Genomic DNA, 19,846 nt, shown 5'->3' on the forward strand with positions numbered 1-19,846 from the left:
CACGTCAAAGCATTCCAACTTTATTTACAACCAGTCTCCCACTCCCACCTCACCCCAGTTCCTAAGCTTTGCTCTGGGGGAGGAGCTAGATGAGCAGCGACTCTGTGGTCAACCCCAGGGCTAGGGGAGGAGTCCCTGCCTCAGGGAAACATGAGGGGTTGGCTCCTCACTTCTTCTGAGCTTGTGCCCTGGCCCGCTGAATCTTGTCAGCTGTGGCCCCATCCGTGGCTCCAGTGCAGTGGGACAACACGAGGCTCAGCTCAGCCTCGTTTCGGTGCTCAATGGCCACGTCTGCGGCCTGAGCCACATCCCTGGGGTTTGAGCAGGAGGGCAGATGGTGTCACGGCTGCCCACAACCCTGCCTCTCGTCAACCCGCTGGCTCAGCCACACAGTACCCACAGGGCCCTCGATCTACATACCCAACAAGAAGTAAGGCCTTGACTTTCTGCTCAGGACCCACGCGGGAAGCGTACTTCTTGGCCTCGTATTTGTTGTGTTGCTTCATGCAGATCTCCACAAAGGGCTTAGAAGGAGAGGGAGGGGGTGGAGAAGAGAAGGCACAGTCCTCCTGTCCTCTCTCTTATAAGCAAAAGCCCAATGGATACACTGTCCATATACGTTTCATATGCCTTACGTGTATTTGCCTGCCTTCCTCTCTCTCTCCTTTTCTCCCTCCCTCCCGTCTTCCCTCTCTCTCTCACACACACACAATCTCCTACACAGACAGCAGGTGTGATCTCAACATTCTCAGCACAGCCACAGCTACACCAAAGATCTCTTGAAGCCTTGGAAGCCATTATTTCCAAGCCTCCGCTCCACCATCCACCACTACCCCCCCACATAGATGGTTCCTGCCACCTGCCCTCTCAAGGCCTGTGTTTTCTCATGGCTGCCTTACCCCCTCCCCCTGCCCACCTACCCACCACACCTCTGGACACCTTGCCACAGAAAATAAACCCCTTCAATATCCTCCTGCCTCACAGGTGCACCCTTCACTCAAACAAGACCTTCCCTCAGGCAGGTAGTCTCCAACCGTCCTGCCCGCCACACAGGACCCACCCTGTGGTCTCCCGTGGGAAGAGCAGCTCAGTCTCCTTCACCCTGCCATCTGCAGACAGACCTAGGCAAATCCTCCAGTGCACCCAGCACAGTGGCTGGTGTCTGTCCCTGAACATGGGGGCTCTCCCTGACTCTGTGGGACAGCTAGCTGAACAGACACACGAATGGGCCATCTTCCCTCCTTCCCTACCTTGTCCCATCCCCAGGACTACCCTCGCCGGAGGTGGGGTAGAGGGAGGACCCCTGCCTCACCAGGTAGCCGATGGGTGATTTCTTGCTCTTAGAAAACTTCTCCAGCTCCTCCCAGTCGTCCAGATGCGCCAGGGCCGTCAGCTTCAGCCACCAGAGCCTGTGGGGAAGCCGGGCTTTGAGCTGCTGCAGGGGAGCAGGCAATCCCAGCACCTGCATGGGGCCCGGGCCCTCACCCACCTCTTGTCAGGGATACGGAAGTCACGTGCCAGCTGCTCTGCACGCTTGTTGTGGCCACCGAGGATGAGGGTAGTGACTGTGTCGTGTAGAGACAGGTCTAGGAACTGACCCCCCAGCTCGTCTTCTAGGCGCCGCTGCAGCCGCAGGAGCCGCATCTGATCTTCTGTGGCCTGGGAACCAGGATGAGGCAGGGTGGGAATGCGAGGGATAAAGAGGAAAGACTGGGAGAGGAGAGGAGGTTTCTAGAAAACGGTGGGCCAAACCTTGGCTGCAAACTCATTCTTGGCTTTGTAGAAGGCGTCAGCTGCCATATGCAGAGCTGCTACTCGCCCCTCAATACGCTACAAGGGAAAAAGGGAGGCCTGAGCCCACAGCACACAGGACCTGGCCCACCCTGCCCGGAATACGGCCTTCTCCCCAATTCCTGTGCCCTGGGGTCACAGGGCAGCCTTATCCACTGGGTGCGCCGCTTTGTGTCCCTAGTGGGACGGCTAGGTCCTCTGGGACCAACCCCCATCCTGGCCTCATTCCTTCTCAGACTCTCAACAGTGAGGATAAGAGGGGGTGTGCACCAAATACAGAGGCCTAGATTCCTGGTGAAGGAACCAGACCCACTGCCCCAGCCCACAGGTCCCACCCACCCTGGGGACCCCAGACCTCCTCGACAGTGTAGCTGGCCCGAATGTGGAAGCTGCCCAGCTCCTGGTGATTGTCATCCTGATTGTAAAGGTCCTTCAGAGTCTCTAGTTCCTGGTGCTTACAGAACTGGGGACAAGAGCAGGCAATCAGTCAGTGAGGCCAACTCAAGGGCTCAGGAGGCCCCATACCCCCTGGCCCACAACACCCACCTGTCGGTACAAACTCAGGGCCATGGGCTGGTTCCGAAGGGTCATGAAGAAATCGCCTCGGTTCAATTCGTTCTTCAGGTGCAGCAACACCGTGAACACTACAGGACAATAAGGTAGGGTGGGAACTTCAGTCTCACCTCTTGCCCAGCCTAGGGGCCTGGCCTTGTCCTCATCCGAACCCTGCTCACCCAGGTCAGTGTCCCCACTCTCGATGGCCTTGCTCAGTGCCAGTTTGCTCCTTTTCATCTTTAGGAGAAGAGGTACCTGCTCCCCGGAGCGTGGTTCATACTCCAGCAGCTGTGGGGTGGGGAGGAGACGAAGGCACAGAGAGAAGGAACTCGCTAGGGGCCTCTAACCTCCACATCAGAGTCTGGGGAGGGCTGGGCACCCATACCTTAATAGCCAGCTCTGTGCGGCCACAACCATAGGCCCGTGCAGCAATGTCAGAGTAGGAGACACCAGGTGTGTCCCCAAGTTTCTGGTTAATGGCCCGAGCAACATCCTCGTCAGACACATCTTTCTGTTGTACCTGCAGGGGGAGAAAGGGTGGATCAGACATACCTGGATCTCACCCCTACCCCAAAGGCCCTTAATCAGGACCCACCCTTTCAGCTCTGCACTTCCTATTTCCTATTCCTCACCAGTGGCCTAGAAACCCCCAAATGCCCTTGGACACCACCCACATCCTTACCTTATAGCAGGCCCAGTGGGCCAGGATCCTGCTGACGCCCTGCACTTCAGGAAGACGCAGGTACTCGCATATCTGGATGGCCAGGGGATAAAGTCTCCGAGACACGAGCCTGGTAGGCAAGGGGGAGAGGGGTACAAGGAATGAGGTGGGATGGTGCAACAGAGGGCCAAGTGGCCCTGGCTTGTGCCCCAGGCTCCTGAATCCCAGAGAGATGGGTCAGGAGCAGTGACAAGGCACTCCTCCCCAAAGGCCACAATGCCTGCCCACTTGAGCTTACTGTACCTGTCCAGCAGCACCTGGATGGTCAGCTGCTTGTATCTGTATTTTACGCAGCTAAGGATCTAGCTGGAGGAGAAGCCATTTGCCATAGACCTGCAGGCAGCATCCCTGGCCCCTGGCCCTTCCCCTGCCACCCAGGCTGCAGACACCCTTCCAGGATGCTCAGGGATACTGGCTGTAGGTGAGGGGGATGCCAATGTGAAAGTCCCGCACGGCATTGAGCACACGCAGGTCCTGACACATGCGCACAAAGCTGTCGGGTGGAAATCTGTCGAGGAAACACTTCCCGAAGGAGGCCGCCTGTGAAGAGTCAGAGGGCAATAGCAGGGAGACTTCCCTTGCCCCAGGTCCAAGGCCCCCTAACCAAGCCCCCCCATCCGCCCTCCAGGCCAACCCTGAGCAGGTTCTTCTGCATGTCTGGCCGGTTCTCGTGTCCTGCGGCCTCGATGCACTGCTGCACAGCCTGGGTCAGCTGCCCCAGCTCCTGGATCTCCCGCAGGTACTCGTCTGCCTTCTGGCTCTCTTTCTGGAAAGAAAAGGGCGGCAGGGATGGGGCATCATGACAGAGGACACTCCCAAGTCTGGTCCCGAGCCCCTCTGGGTTGTGGTTCAAATGGACTGGTTAGAGGGCTGCACAGGCCAGAGCCCACATCTCCTTGGCTGAGGGACCCACAGACGTCACCCCACATCAGCCACAATTGTATGCGATGGGCCTTGAGACTTCCCAACAGCAGTCCTGACTTGTGCCTGGGCTGGGGGCAGTGGAGGTGCCCTACCCCTCCCCATCACCACATGGAGGACACTGTGACCCTTCAGTCTACCCAAGATGGTCCTCCCCAGCCCAGGCCACTGTTGCCTGGACCCCTCTGGCACCTGGCTGTGCCCACAGAGGCCCAGGCAAGGGCACGGAGGCTAGGCCAATCAGGGGAAGGGGAAGGGAAAGGGGAAAGAGAGCATCCTGGGGCTTGCAGAAAAGACCAGGGCTGGGGCCTTACCTCATACTCCTTCTGGGCCTCCAACAGCAGTGCTCCAGGGGCCATCGAGGCAATTTTAAAGATCTCCTCACTGGCCACTGGGGGAGGAAGTTAGTGAGTTGTGGGGGCCTCAGCCCCGCCTCAGCACCCTGATCCTGCCTTCGGACCCCTGCCCTGAGCAGCTGTGCTGCCAATGAGCCCCCTGGCCTAGATTACATAGTGCCCATGTGAGGGCCTCACCTGGAACCTCATGCAGAAACTCATGGGTGCTGTGTGAGAAGATGCGGACTCCGTCGAGCTCAGGCACCAGGTATGAGTCCTCATCCAGAACAAACCTGAGCTTGGTCAAGGTTCCCAAGACTACCCAGAGAGGGGTTGGGGCAGGCACCACCCCCTTGCCCTTCCCACCTTACACAGGCAACCCTCCAAGGATACTGGATGCTCTCGGGCGCATCACCCACCACCATTAGCCGCCTTTCCCAGGCCACCACAACGGCTCTCTCCTTGCTGCGAGGACGGCTGCACCTGTGGGACACCACCACACACCCGCATCTGGGACACAACGTGGGACACTGTCCCTACTCCCCTGTCTCCCATGTCACTGCCCATACCCCCTCTGCCTTGGGACAAGGCAGTATGACTGACCTGTCAGCTCCCCAGGATATCTGGGGCCCACAGGAGGGCAACAGTTTCCCTCAAGTGTGGGGTGGCAGAGAAGATCAGTTCCAAGCTCCACTTGGCTTGGTCAGCAGACAGGATGAATCAAGATGTCCCAGGAAACAAGGCTATGTCCCACCCCCACCCCCACCATAACACTCCCAGCCTCACCAGACCATCTGCTTTGGGGGGGCCCGGATGTTGCAGTTGAACTCACACAGCTTCTCCTGGAAGGGCGTGGGGAATGTCACAGTCCTGTCCCAACAGTCACCAGCCTGACTGAAAAGCCCCTCTCCTAGCCCCAAGAGAGCTTCCCTGACCACAGAATCCCTGTGCTGGCCAGGGTCGAACCTTGAGTGATGCTGTGCCCATCCAGATGTGGCCCGTGTCTGTGAAGAGTGCCAGGTGCCGGTAGGTGAAAGAAACTGCCATCTGCAGAAAGCTGCTCACTCCTGAGACCAGGCCAGGGGGTGTCTGAGGCAGGGCCAGGGAGGACACCAGGTACACTAACTTCTCAGAGCCCTCTGCATTGCCTCCCTCTGCTCCTCCATGTCACTCCCGCCTCAGCACTCTTACCACTGTGGAGTAGGTGGTGTGGTCCAGGAGGTAAAGTTCAGGACCCACAGCCAGAAGGATGTGTGCTGCTCGCTCCTGGCACAGTGGGGTCCAGCACGAGGGTGCACTCTGCAGGCCTGTGGCCAAGGAAGGGGGCAACCTCAGCACGGCCAGGGCCCACAGCTTCTGCATCTCTGGGTCCCACAGTGTGTGAGCATACTTGTGGGGATGGATCACCATCTCAGGGGTGTCACAGGGCTTACCTGGCACCTCTGGCATCCGACGGAGCTTGAGGTCGCCCACATTGGCACTGACGGTGAAGCGGTGGGCTCCTGTGAGGATGGCCACCCCAGAACCAAACTCCGTGTGGAAAATACGGGCATCCAGAACCCGATTCTGGAGTACTTCCTGGGGAGAGGGACTATGGGTTGAGGGAGCCACAGGGTCACAGACCCCACCTCCCTTCCCCACGGTCCCTACATTGCCCATGCTGAAGGATCTCCGAAAGTCACCGTGAAGCCCGTAAACCAGCACTACACCATCTTCCTGCACACAGAGCAGCTCCTCCTCAGCTGACCAGCCCAGGGACACAACGGGCCCGCTCTTCCACTGCAGAGAGAGAGGCTCCTGGACTGTCTGGGGAATGCGAGAATCCCTGCCCAGCCCCCAATCCCAGGGATGGCTGGGGGTGCTCACCAGCAGACTGGCCAAAGGCATGCCAGAAGCTGAGTAGATCTCGAGCACTGGTCGCACACTGGCAGCCTTTTCCTTCCGCCAGGGATTCCTCAGCAGTGCTGCAGTTTGAGAGGAAACTGTCCGACCTAGCTCCCAAGGCCCACTCCGTGGGAAGTAGGCATCTCGGCAGGGTAAGTAGGGGGTGGCATACATCAGCAAGAACACCCTGACAGCAAAGCACCAAGGAATCTAGGACCTCGAGTTCATCCCATGGTCTCAGAGAACAAGGTGGCAGAAGAGCAACATACCAATGGGGCCTCCATAGGGTGCAGCGGCCACCAGGCAGTCCCGGAGTTCCTCCTTCAGGTCCCAATCCATGCTGTACAGCTCATATTTCCTGCCCACACAGAGGCAAGTGGACATTAGCCTCCTCATGACCCTGCCTCCCAGACACAGTGAGACCCAAGAGTCCCTGAAGCCTCCACTTGTCTTCTGCAGGGCAGCTGGAGAGGTGGGAGGGGTGATGACTAGGCAGCTAGGCAGACCAGCCATTTACACACTTATGGACAGCAGGTGAAGGAGGAGTGGGTACTGGCAGGGGAAGATGTGGCCCTTTGGGCAAGTACCCATGGATGGCAGGAGCTCCCAGGACCGCCAGGCTGTGTGGCAATACCCAGGGCACACAATGAGGCAGGACTAGGGTGGGGTGGCTGGCTCAGGCCTACAATGGTAGGAAATGTGACCTTAGAGAGGGTCGCTCTGGATCCTCATAGAATGGGAGAAAACTGGGGAACAGAACTCAAATTCTTAAAAAGTCCAGACTTACTGGACTGGTTGAGACTGGAGGACTCCCCAAAACTATCGCTTTGAGATACTCTAAACCTTGAACTGAAACTATTCCCTGTGGTCACTTTTTAGCTAAATAACCTAGTGATTCACAAAATAAAGAATACAACTTGAGAGTACTGCACTCTTTTAAAAAACCATCTATATAAGACCAAATGGTCCAACAATTACCCTAAAGAAAAGACGAGTAGGTAAAAGGGCAGGGAAACTAGATTGCTGGAAATGAATCAAACATAATGGAATTAAAGAGAATACTGACACGTTGTGTAAAATATAACCAATGTTACTAAATAATTTGTGTAGAAAGTGTTAAACAGGAACTTAATTGCCATGTAAGCTTTCACTGAAAACACGATAACATATTATTTAAAAAAAAAGAGAAAGAGGGTCTCTTGGGGCAGGGAGTCTTCTATTTCTGGGCGTTATACCCAGGGGTCCCATTCAATGCTTGTTAACATTCCCTTCCTTGGTCTAAAAGGCTCTAAACCCCACTAGGGACCTCCCTCAAAGCCTCAATCTGCCCACGGACCCAGTGGAGGATTTGGTTAATTCTAGATGGTTAATTAAAAGGCTGATCCATGAGGAGCACGCTCAAGTTAAAGCCTGGCCTCAGCCAAGAGGGCCCAAGTCATCCACGCCTATGCTGTGAGCTCAGGCTCTGAGCATGGGCTGGAGGCTGGGGGCTTGGACCAGTCTCATGTAGGGACCACACAAGAGGCAGCTGCTCATTCAAAGGCACACAGCCAATTGCACCCATGAAAAATCTAGAGAGTGACTGAAGCCTGTGTGCTCAGGGTTAGGCTAGAGCTGACAGGGTTTAGGGAAGAGAGATCCCCGTCCACCTCACACATACTGACAGGCCCACACCCTCGTGCCAGCCCAGCACTATGAGCAGACAGGAACATGTCAGATGTGACCCCTGCCCTCAGGAAGAGTTCTTTTTGCTGGTGGGAAAAAAGACACTGGACACTGCTTTCTACAAGTATAGCTAAGACCTGAAGGCTGTGAAGGAATGAGTGAGGTAGAAACCTGGGAAGAAGGGAGCTCCAGGTAGAGAAAACCATATGAAATAGGCGATCCCTGGACGAAGAGGAAGAACCCAGGACCGACCGCTAGAGCCCTGGCCATGATGGGGAAACAGCAAAGGCCAGTGCCTGCCAGGCCCTGTGGAAGGCGTGGAGAGCATGGTAGTGTTGTCACGGGGCCAGCATGACCCTGGCTGCAGGCAGAAGAGTGAAGGGAGATGAGCGGGGGCGGGGGGGGGGCGCAGGTGGAGAGTGGGGCGGGCAGGGGAGGGGCTAAGCAGCAGTGATCACACAGGCTGTGCATCTGGCTGAGATAGGTATTCAGGACTGGTACTTTGGGATGGGAGAAAGTACAAAAATCCCAGTGATAGTTTAAAGGCACATTTGACCACATTTTCTGATCAATGTTAAGTACAGAGCAATAAAAGTTGGTGGTGCTGCTTACTGAGCCAGGAAACACAGGAGGAGGAGCAGATATCCTCGAGGAAAATACGATGAACTCAGTTTTAGAGGTACTGCGTTTGCAGGGCCTAAGTAATCCAAGAGGAGCTCTTCAGTAAGTCAGAAGTTTGGGAGAGAGATGCCAACCTGTGAATGCTTAGCTTACGAACTGAAATGACAAGCAGGCATGAGGTGGCTGCAATGTCAGATGTGCACAGACGAGAGAGAGAGCGAGCGAGCGAACGCTGTACAAGAAAAGGAGACTGAGACACATTAGGAAGTCTGATGCGTGCCATCCTTCAACTTTCAGAGGTAGAGAAAGGGGAAACGTAAAGGACACAGAGGAGTGGGCACTACTATTCCGGCATGCCACGAGAGGACCGTGTTCAAGGAGAGCATTTCAGCTAGTACCGTTTCAAGGGCCTTTCTGTTAAACAGCAGGAAGATGGCCACCATTATCCACTACTTGACTTTATTCTCGGGGCTCTAGACAAAATAACTTAAGATTAAAAAAAAAAAAGGTTTATATTTTACAGAAGGAGTAAAACCATTACTAATTGCAAATAACGTTAATTGTTTACTTAGAAAATCCAAAGCAATCTATGAAAAAATAAATCAGAGCTCAGTAGGGTGATCAATATAAATCAATATATTTTCCACAGTCTGGCAAAAATCAACTAGAAATACAACTTTTAAAAAGATCCTAATCATAACAATAATAAAATTACTTGAAAAAAAGGAGAAGGGAATACTTAAACTCTATTAGACAGCAAATATACTACATACAGCCAGAGGTAACTCAAATGGTGGTTTTGGTACATGAATAAGCAAATGGATCAACGGAAGTGGACACAGTTCTGAAAAAGCCCCAGGAATTTTGCATTTAGTAAAAGGGGTATTTCAAATCAGTGCATATTGATACCCGAAATGAGACAATGAGTTATATGGGAAGAATCAATCAAAACTACTTCCTTACTAAATCTCTACAATAAAATATTTCCCAGGTGGGATTCAAGATTTAAATGTTAAAAAAATAAAGCCCTATCAGAAAAAATCTTGGATACTTTTACCATCTTAAAGTACAATTTCTAAGTATGATATAAAATCCAGAAATCACCCAGAAAAAGACCAACGACTAAATAAAAATTAAAGACTTCTATATCAAAAGGAGTAGAACTAAGAATAGCCATATTTGCTTGCATTTGAAAAAAAGGAACTCAGGAATGATTTAAAGAATCTAATAAATCTTGTAGGGGAGGGGTGGAATTGGATGGATGAGGGTAAGGATGAGAATGAAACTTTGATTTCTAAATCCATATTAACGGATACTCATAAAAAAAGTTTGTGGGCCATATAAACCAGAGACTACATCAGCCTGAGACCAGGAGAGCTAGATGGTGCCTAGCTACAACCCATGGCTATCCTGACAGGGAACACAACAGAGAACCCCTGAGAGAGCAGGAGAGCAGCAGGATGCAGACCCCAAATTCTCATAAAAAGACCAGACTTAATGGTCTGACCGAGACTAGAAGGACCCCGGTGGTCATGGTCTCTAGGCCTCTGTTAGCCCAAGACAGGAACCATTCCCAAAGCCAACTCTTCAGACAGGGATTAGACTGGACAATGTGATAGAAAACGATACTGGTGAAGAATGAGCTTCTTGGATCAGGTAGACACATGAGACTATGTTCGCATCTCCTGTCTGGAGGGGAGATGAGAGGGTGGAAGGGGTCAGAAGCTGGCCGAATGGACATGAAAAGAGAGTGTGGAGGTAAGGAGAGTGCTGTCTCATTAGGCGGAGAGCAATCAGGAGTACATAGCAAGGTATATATAAATTTTTGTATGAGAGATTGACTTGATTTGTAAACTTTCACTTGAAGCACAATTTTAAAAAAAAAAAAAAGGAGATTTCTCCTCCAGGACATTGAGAAGAGCTAAAAAAATAAAGTTTGTATGTTAAAGGGATACTGTTCTTAGAAATAAAAGACTCTAATTTTTTTAAATGAAAAAACCAGCGATACCAGTCCTAAGTACATACCTAGAAGTGAAGACAGGAATGCAAATGGAACCTGTACACCAATGTCCATTGCAGCACTTTCCACAATAGCCAAAAAGTAGAAACAACCTAAATGCCCACCAACAAATGAATGGATAAGCAAAATGTGGTATATACATACAACGGAATATTATGCAGCGGTGAGGAGAAATGAAGTCCTGATGTATGTATGCTACGACATGGGTGAACCTGGAAAACATTACACTAAGTGAAATAAGTCAGTCGCAAAAAGACCAATACTGTACAATGTCACGAACAAGCAAATATGTAGAAATCAAATATTATTAATGGTTACCAGGAATGGGAGGGAGTGAAAAAGGGGAGTTTTTGTTTGTGGGCACCTGAGTTTATGTTAATAATGGTGGAACATTTTGGAACAGGATAGTGATAATGGTGCCACAACATGAAAAATGTCATCAATATCATGGAATTGTAAATATGGAAGTAATGCTGGTGAATGTTTTGGGTATGTATTTTCACCACAACTAAAAAAAAGGAGGGGAAAAAAAAACAAAAGAATGATCAGGGGCTATAGCATACTATTTCATACGAAAATATTTAAAAACAAAAAAACTTGGAAAAATATAAGCTGATATTTATAAAATGATAAGAATATGAAAAGGTTTTCCAGAGCTAGACACAAAACCCAGAAATTATAAACGAAAAAACTGATAGATTATATAAAAATTTAAAATTTGTGTTAAAAATTAATAAATGAAATAAAAGCTGAGAAAAGATGTGCAACATTTGTAACAAAAGATTAATATAGAGAATACTTAAAGAGCTCCTTCACCAACCAATAGGAACAAAACATCTGAAAAATAGTCAAAGGTCAAAGAGTCAAAGACATCCCTAAGGACTAGGAAAATATGAATTAAAAAATCATTTTCATGTTTTGGCCATCTGAATGGCAAAAATTTTTTAAGGCTAAACCATCCAGTGTTGCTGAAGATGCGGAAAACGAACACTTTCATACAGACTGCTGGAAGTATGAAGTGGTCTGGTCCTTCTGGAAGGCAGGGAAGTTCCATCTAACTTCTAAATGGGCACACCCTTTGACCTGGCAATTTCATCCTAATATTCTCACTTATAAAGCTACTTGCACAAATGCACACAGGTGTGAATGTACTGCAGCCGTGTTTAAAATAGTTAAAAAAAAAAAAAAAAACCTGGAAAAGCTTCCTTAAATGTCCATCCAAATAAGACTGGTTAAATAAACTATTGCCCTTTCTGGGGAATACTATGTGGCCATTAATGAGATAACTCTGCACACACTGGCATGCAATGATTTCTAAGACATAATGTTAAATTTTAAAAGTAAGCTGCAGAACAGTATGAAACATATGAACCTATTTACGTGATAAAAAAATTGAACATGTTTTTGAGACGCATATTTATGTATAATCATACAAGTGTGTGTAAATACATAGAAAAAAGCCCAGAGGCCTCCACCCTAAGCCAGGAATAGCGGTTACCTCTGGGGAGGGTGGTGAAGGGGGGAAGGAGATAAGAGGATTTAAAATTGTATACTATGTTCTTCTTTATTATCTGAATTTTTTACAACCCACATGCTTTTCCTTTGACATTTTATTACTAAGACCATTGGATGAAAATTTGGTGGGAAGATAGATACTCACACAGACCCAGTGGCCAGTTAACAATTTATTGCCTCTCAGCTCCAAATTCACCCTTCAAAACATGCTCTGTGGTAATGGACATTATTCCTTTAAGTATTTCTCGGTTACACTGAGCACGATGTTAAATTTCCTCGGTAAAGGACGCTGGAGGGATACTGCAGGAAAAAGGGACTCTGGCTGTTCTCAGCGGTTGCACACTGGTCAGAAGCAAGGGTGTGAGGACATCTGGTCGGACTCTGGCCCAGCCATGGACCCAGAACGCATGGTCCCTCAGTCCCCCGGCTTGCACTGGTGATCACCTTGCTGCGGCTCTCTCGACAAACATGACGATTCTGCCTCCTGCCCATGCCAGCGCCTCTACTTCCTCTGTGTGCCAACTGCCCAGCCACTGACTTTATCCCACCTTTGCCTCAGAGTGCATCCACTGACTCCCTCTGCACCCCTGTGCCCCCGGCCACAGGTTGTGGCTTGTCTTACGGATACCAGGTGATCCTGGCCTCCTGCCCACACCAGCACCCCCACTTCCTCTGTACTCTCCATGACTCTGGTCTCCATGACCCATGGAGCTCACCTGTATCCTCTACCTGCACCCAGAGGGTTGCTTCCTGACTGCCCAGCAACTGGGCTCACTTTGGCCTAGGTAAACCAGTGAACGCTGCCATCCAGTGAGCTGCAGCTACACCCTGGTACAGGAAGTGGTGCCAGGAGACAGACCCCTGAAGATGGAATTTGGGGATTGGTTTAGTCATGCTCTTGGGCCTGAGTGTAGCACTGAGCTTCCTGTCAACTGGAATTGGGATGCTCTTAACCTATTACATGGATCACAATTAATCGAGCTACCAATTATAGTTTATCGTGATGAAGTGTCAACTGAAACGTATGCTTTGGGAACGGCTGCTGCACTTGACTGTTATGGTAGTAATGATGACTGTAAGGACGGTGGTATAGGATAGATTCTTTTTTTATTGTGACAAAATAAATATATAACAAAACATCGCCATTTCAAACTTTTTTACATGTACAATTTAGTGGCATTAATTACTTTCACCATGTTGTGCAGCCACCATCACTACCCATTTCCAAATTTTTCCATCACCCTTAATAGAAAGTCAGTGCCCCCAAAGGAATGGGGATACTTCCTTCTCCCCTTCCTCCCCTCCCTGGTAACCACTAATAACCTTCAGTCTTACATCTGCCTATTTTAGATATTTCATGTAAGTAGGATCATGTGATATTTGTCCTTTTGTGACTGATTTATTTCACTAAATATTATGTCTTCAAGGCTCGTCCATGTTGTAGCATGAGCTTCATTTCTCTCAATGGCTGAATAATATCCTATTGCATGTATATACATTTTGTTTATCCATTCATCTGTTGATGGACGTTTAGACTGTGTCTACCGTTTGGCTACTGTGAATAGTGCTGCAATGAATATCGGTAAGTATCTGTGTTCCTGCTTTCAATTCTTTTGCATATATACCTAGGAGTAAAATTTCCTGGTCATATGGTAATTCTATGTTTAACTTTTTGAGGAACCGCCAAAATGTTTTCCACAGTGGCTGTACCATTTTACAATTCCATCAGTGGAACAAATTCTTTCGTGTACACTTGAACACTTATACAGAGAAAATGACAGGCTCAGGTCTGTTAACTCTCAGCTCCTATCACTCTGAGAGCCACAGAGCTTCCATAACTGCACAGCTGATATTGCTGAAATTAAACCCAAAATTTAATTGTGTGGGTTGCTGAATTACAACAGTTGAATCTACAGTCTCGTCTGAAAGTTAGGGCATTTATCAGAAAAGATCTTGAAGCTTGGAATGGGGACATGTATTTGGACCCAAAGGAAATGAACAATATGGGTCCCCCAAGAAATTCAAGGCCTCTCTATCAGTGGAAGTAGCTCGCCCTCCTGTGTCTGAACAAACTAGACTTCCTTTGTTTGAAAATACTGTGATAACCTCACTTGGGGTTGATCTCTTGGAAGGGGAGTCCCCTCCCCAAGACTGATATGGCCAACACTACTGCTAAGTGCCTAACCTGAGAACAGCAGAGACAAGGTCCCAATACGGCACCATTCCTGGGGGGACTACCCTGCTGGTTGATCACAATGGACCTCTTCCATCAAGCAGAGGGCAAAGATTTCTGCTCACTGGAACAGATAAGTATTCTGGGTGGGAATCTGCCTTCCCTGCCTGCAACGCTTTTGTCAGCACCACTATCCATGGACTTACAGAATCTACTACCCCACCATACTGCACAGGACTGCATCTAGTCAAGGGTCTCATTTGACAGCAAAGAAAGTGCATCAATAGGTTTATGACCATGGAATCAACCAGCCTTACCATATACCTCATCACCTATAAGTGTCTGGCTTAAATGAAAAACGGGATGTTTTACTACAGACTCAGTTACGGAGCCAATTGGGAGACGATACCCTAAAAGAACGGAGTTCTGTATTACAGAACGCAGTTATGTTTTGAACCTGAGGCCATTATATGGTACCGTCTCCTCCACGGTCAGAACACGTGCGACTCAGAGCCAAGGGGTGGAAGGGGGAGTGGGTCCTCTCACTATTACACCTAGTAATCCACTTAGAGAAATGCTGCTTCCAGTGTCCCTGGTAACTTTGAGCTGTGCTGATGTGGACAGCTCAGTCTCCAAGGGAGAATGCTTCCACCAGAGGAGACAACAGTGGTCCCAATGAATTGTGCCACCTCACCATTTTGGGCTCCTTATGTCACTGAACCAACAGGCATTAAAAAATGGAATTAATCTACTGGCTGAAGTGATTAATCCTGACTACCAGGGGGAAACTGAGTTGGTGCCACATAACAGAGAAAAAAAGGACTATGTTAAGGGATTCTCTGGGGTACCTCTTAGTAATTCCATGCCCAGCAGTAAAGGTTAAGGAAAAACTACAGCAACCAAAAAAAGTAGGGTAACTGAAGAATGAAGGTTTGAGTCACTCCACCAGGTAAAGAACCCAGAGCAGTAGAGGTTCTGGCTGAGGGCAAAAGAAATATGGAATGGGCAGTTGAAGAAGAAAGCCAGAGGTATCAACTATGACCTCGTGACCAATTACAGAAATAAAGACTATTGTAGTTCTGGATATTTTCTCTAGCTTGTTAAATGCGTGTATTTGTATATATTCACCACTGTCTCTCCTTCCTATTTTTATTTTATACAGAAATTACTGCAGGTTAACTTTACAATTTAGTCATTAGGTAACAGAATATTACCTATTTTGAATCACTGAACAGAATATTCAGTGGGACTGTGACTAAATTTGACAAGTAATTAATATAACCTTCGATAGATAAAGGATTGTTGAAACCGTAAGTTTTCTCATTTTGGAAAAGCAAAGTTCTTCACTTAAAAGACAGATAACAGTACCTCGTTAAGCAAAAATAGTTGTTTTTTTACACACACACACAAAAGACCAGACTTACTGGCGTGACAGAGACAGGAGAAACCCTGAGAGTATGGCTCCTGGACACCCTTTTAGCTCAGTAATGAAGTCACTCCTGAGGTTCACCCTTCAGCCAAAGACTAAACAGGCCCATTAAACAAAACAAGACTAAATGGGCACACCAGCCCGGGGGCAAGGACGAGAAAGCAGGAGGAGACAGGAAAGCTGGTAATGGGGAACCTAAGTTTGAGAAGGGTAGAGTGTTGACATGTCATGGGGTTGGCAACCAATGTCACAAAACAATATGTATGTTAATGGCTTAATGAGAAGCCAGTTTGCTCTGTAAACCTTCAACTAAAGTACAATTTAAAAAAAACAAGAGTTGTTTTGTTGATGTAAGGGAGCTCAAAAGTACATAGAAGGGTACGTGTGGAAGCTGAACAGCCAAAAGGTGGACTGTGCCAGTTATCAATTTATTGCCTCTCAGCTCCAAATTCACCCTTTTATACTCTATGCTCTACTAGTTTTACAGATGGTTCAGTGGTAGAATCTTGCCTTCCATGTGGGAGACCTGGGTTTGATTCCTGGCCAGTGCACCTCGTGTGCAGCCACCCATCTGTCACTGGAGGTCTGCACGTTGCTATAATGCTGAATAGTTTTTGGTGGAGTGTCCAGACTAAATGGACTAGGAAGAAATGCCTGGAGATCTCCTTTCAAAAATAAGTCAGTGAAAATCCTACAGATCACAAAGACTCGATTCGCAACTGATCGTGGAGGTGGTGCAGGACCAGGCAAGGTTCATTCCATTATGCGTGGGGTTACCATGAGTCGGGCTCTACAGAAAGCACAATGTTAAACGTTCTCCGTAGAGGGCGCTGGAGTCACACTGCAGGAGGAAGGAGCTCTCCTGCTACTTTCAGCAGTAGCACTGTCAGTCGGTCTGTCAGTAGTATGGGTGTAAGGACATTAAGTAGTACTCTGCCCCAACAATGCATCCAGAACATGCCATCCCATGGGGGCCTCACAGTCTTGGCCTGGACTGGTGTCCATTTTCCCATGGCTCCTTCCATAAGGACACTTTACGCTCCAGACCTCCTGCCTGTACTAGCACCTGGACTCCCTCTTGCTTGCGTGTCTCTCCCTCCTGCTCCCCTCTCCCCGCCAGAGGTTTATCTCCCACAGTCCTCTCAATGCTGCTGCCCTTTTGACATGGACAGCACATACTCCTGATTTCCTGCTTGCAAGCTCACAAGATTGGCTGTCAGCTATGGCTCACTTGTGTCCCATCTTTGCCTGGGTGGGTTGTTTCCTGCTTGCCCAGTGACTCTGACTTAGGTAAAGTAGCAAATTTCTCTCACTACAGCTTCTCCAACAAGGTCTGAACTCCAGCCTTGGAAAAGGGACCTCCCTTCTAAGTCTGTCCTTCCTTGGGTACTCTCCCTCAGCTATAGGGTACCATATAGAGTTTTCTTACATCTTATAGTTACTCTTCTGTCATCACTTCATACTTCTTTGTGTTAAACGTCCCATTTAAATCACTGTGTGGTTTTTGTCTCCTAGTTAGACTCAGGCTGATACACCCAGTGTAGTGCTCCACGGATTACCTGCTTGTCCCAAAGGGGGAAAAATATGACTTTACAATGGAAGGATGTGGCCACTGCCAACGGAACCCACTGGTCAATCTCAGCTTCACTGATAGTGGGACCACGAGCTATAATGATGCCTCCTGATGTGATACAACATGAACAACACAACATCACCTACAAAGCATCTCTGCCAAAAAATGTTTAACCTGAATCAAACCGAGTCTTTAGATCTTATAACCAGTTTAAGAAAATACAGGCTATGATGGAGAAAAATAAAGAATAGAGGGATGAGCACCTCAAGGAAGCAAGGGGAAAAGTTCAGAAAGTGATTTGGCCTCCTCAAGTCAATCTCATGAAAACGAAAGGTAGGTGACGATGGTACTAACATTCTACCTTTACAAGAGAATTAATTAGGAGAGGTAAGCAAACGAGTTAATTCTTGTTTGGGTCTTGATTTGAACAAACCAGCTCTAAAAATACACTTTGAAGACAACTGGAGAAACTGTAATATGGACTGGTTGTTTGATAGCACTAAATGCTAATTTTGCTAGGTGTGAAATGGCATTGTAGTTTTAGAAGAAGTTTGTCATTTTTTTTAAAAGCCAGACGTGTTAACGTTATATGGGTAACTTACTTTAAAATACAGCAGAAAAAGTATTTATGATTGAAATGATACAGTGTTTCGGTTTGTTTTAAAATAGTCCAAAAAAGTGTATGTGTATGTGTGTGCACGTGTGTGTGTGCACTTGTGCACATATGTTGGAAGTGGGGCGAAAGACAAAAAAAGACCGGCAACATGCTGATGGTTGTTGAAACTGGATGATGGGTACATGGATGTTCACCAAATTACTTTCACTAGGTTTGCGCACATTTGTATTTTTTTTCCCCAAACTTTCAAAACAGTTAAAGCAATTACAGCAACACAATAATTATTATTACTAATGATAGCACAGTGTTTAAGAGCTATGGCTGCTAACCAAAAGGTCGGCAGTTCGAACACACCAACTCCTCCTTGGAGGTTTCCAAGGGGCTGTTTTACTCAAAAAAAAAAAAAAAAAAAGTTTTTTTTTTTATGAGTCAGAATCGAGTCACTGGCAACAGGTTTGTTTTTCTTTGGTTTAGATGGTGGCTATACAGTGTTCATTCTACTATTCTGTACTATACTGCACATTTGAAGTTTTTCATAAGAAAACATTAAATACAATTTCTAGGAAAGAAGGGGGAGCTTATCTCTGTCCAACATTCCAGAGAGCCAAGCAATGTCACTGAGAATGGTGTGGTCAGACTGGAGTGAGTGGTCAGTGTGAAGAGAGAAAATAGCAGTCACAGTTCTAAACATGCCTTGGGGATAATAAGATGGAAAAAACATGGTCTCAGCCCTCAAGGAGCTTGATTCGGCAAAAGAAACTCATAAGAATAAAAGAAATTGCCCTACTGTGCCATACACAGGAGGCCTGGTTGTGCAGTGGTTACGCACTCAGCTACTACTAATCAAAAGGTCAGTGGTTTGAACCCACCAGCTGTCCTGCAGGAGAAATATGTGGTAATCTGTTCCCATAAAAATTACAGCCTTGGAAGCCCCATGTGGCAGTTCTACTCTGTCCTACAGGGTTGCTATGAGTTGACAACAGGTTTGGTTTTTCGTTTTGGTGCGGTACATAACACACCAGTGCACTGGGCCCAGTGAAGCTCAAAGGAGTCAGTGGACCCTACTGGGGAGAATCAGGAAGGTTTTAGGAACACTCCCTGTACTAAGTTCTGAAGGACGAGCAAGACTTCTCCAGTGAGATAAGGAAGGAAATGGCAGTCCCCACAGAGAGAACTGCAGGCTGGTGCAAACAGAGGGAGCCTGAAACATCATGATGTATTCTCAAACCTGCTGCCGTGGAGCCAACTCTGACTCATAGCAGCCCTAGAGGACAGAGCAGAGCTGCCCCACAGGGTTTCCAAGGAGCAGCTGGTGGATTCAAACTGCTGACCTTCTGGTTAACAGCCGGGGCTCTTAAACACTGCGCCACCTGGCTCCTCATGATGTATGGGGACACTGTAATTCCATGCAGCTAGAACACAAAGTATTCTGTGGGTAGGAGAGGGACAGATAAGGTTGGAGAGACAAACAGGGGCCGACTTACAGATGTTTCACTAGGAGCCTGTACTTTTTCCTACAAAGAACCGAAACCACTGAAAAATCCTAATCAGGGTAACGATGCGATCGGTTTACACTTTCAAAAGATCTGTGGTCTAAGACTCTCAGGGAAGGGCTGCCCCTGGCCGAGGGTCTTCACTCACGCTACACCTAGATTCACTGACGACTTGCTTCTTTCTCCCAACCGGTGCGCTCCCGCCCCTCGAAGAGCTCCTGTGGTCTGAATTCAACATCACTTCCCGGCAGGAGACTGGGCACTCGCTGTCACCCGTGGGCGGCCACCCTCAACGTGATCTGAGCATCCTTCCGGAGGCTGACAGACCTGGGCTTCGGTATTGGGCTCTGCCCCTACTTGTGACCACCGTGCTTGCCTCATTTTCCTTATCTGCAGGAGGGGAAGGCCCGGCTCCTATCCCACAGGAGTCTGCGCTCTGCGAGTGCCGGGATCTCAGCAGCTGTGGGGAAAGCCAGCGTGGGGCAGCCCCCAGCGCCTGTAGTGACGAGCCGGCGGGCGAGCGGGGTAAGCCGG

The 19,846-nt window shown here is 48.5% G+C and overlaps 2 protein-coding genes across 2 annotated transcripts in view; one reads left to right on the forward strand and one right to left on the reverse strand.

Annotated features, from left to right (window-relative positions):
* Nucleotides 1–19,846, reverse strand: part of VPS16 (VPS16 core subunit of CORVET and HOPS complexes) — a 20,004-nt gene continuing 158 nt past the window's right edge. The window contains exons 2-24 of the mRNA XM_003411616.4: nucleotides 6,477–6,565; nucleotides 6,190–6,287; nucleotides 5,974–6,102; nucleotides 5,757–5,901; nucleotides 5,515–5,630; nucleotides 5,290–5,412; nucleotides 5,110–5,165; nucleotides 4,717–4,806; nucleotides 4,522–4,616; nucleotides 4,303–4,379; nucleotides 3,702–3,833; nucleotides 3,480–3,607; nucleotides 3,311–3,346; nucleotides 3,029–3,137; nucleotides 2,732–2,866; nucleotides 2,526–2,634; nucleotides 2,338–2,435; nucleotides 2,147–2,254; nucleotides 1,753–1,830; nucleotides 1,490–1,659; nucleotides 1,313–1,409; nucleotides 421–524; nucleotides 1–311 (exon numbers count right to left, since the gene is read on the reverse strand). Of these exons, the coding sequence (XP_003411664.2) occupies nucleotides 167–311; nucleotides 421–524; nucleotides 1,313–1,409; nucleotides 1,490–1,659; nucleotides 1,753–1,830; nucleotides 2,147–2,254; nucleotides 2,338–2,435; nucleotides 2,526–2,634; nucleotides 2,732–2,866; nucleotides 3,029–3,137; nucleotides 3,311–3,346; nucleotides 3,480–3,607; nucleotides 3,702–3,833; nucleotides 4,303–4,379; nucleotides 4,522–4,616; nucleotides 4,717–4,806; nucleotides 5,110–5,165; nucleotides 5,290–5,412; nucleotides 5,515–5,630; nucleotides 5,757–5,901; nucleotides 5,974–6,102; nucleotides 6,190–6,287; nucleotides 6,477–6,565 (2,467 nt within the window). The 3' untranslated portion in view covers nucleotides 1–166. The remainder of the gene's footprint in view (nucleotides 312–420; nucleotides 525–1,312; nucleotides 1,410–1,489; nucleotides 1,660–1,752; nucleotides 1,831–2,146; nucleotides 2,255–2,337; nucleotides 2,436–2,525; nucleotides 2,635–2,731; nucleotides 2,867–3,028; nucleotides 3,138–3,310; nucleotides 3,347–3,479; nucleotides 3,608–3,701; nucleotides 3,834–4,302; nucleotides 4,380–4,521; nucleotides 4,617–4,716; nucleotides 4,807–5,109; nucleotides 5,166–5,289; nucleotides 5,413–5,514; nucleotides 5,631–5,756; nucleotides 5,902–5,973; nucleotides 6,103–6,189; nucleotides 6,288–6,476; nucleotides 6,566–19,846) is intronic.
* The window catches only part of PCED1A (PC-esterase domain containing 1A), a 9,211-nt gene continuing 8,560 nt past the window's right edge, over nucleotides 19,196–19,846 (forward strand). The window contains exon 1 of the mRNA XM_064275863.1: nucleotides 19,196–19,837. The gene's annotated coding sequence lies outside the window, so the exon portion shown is untranslated. The remainder of the gene's footprint in view (nucleotides 19,838–19,846) is intronic.

The sequence above is a fragment of the Loxodonta africana genome, chromosome 24 (assembly GCF_030014295.1).
Source record: "Loxodonta africana isolate mLoxAfr1 chromosome 24, mLoxAfr1.hap2, whole genome shotgun sequence".
In the NCBI taxonomy this organism is placed as follows: domain Eukaryota; kingdom Metazoa; phylum Chordata; class Mammalia; order Proboscidea; family Elephantidae; genus Loxodonta; species Loxodonta africana.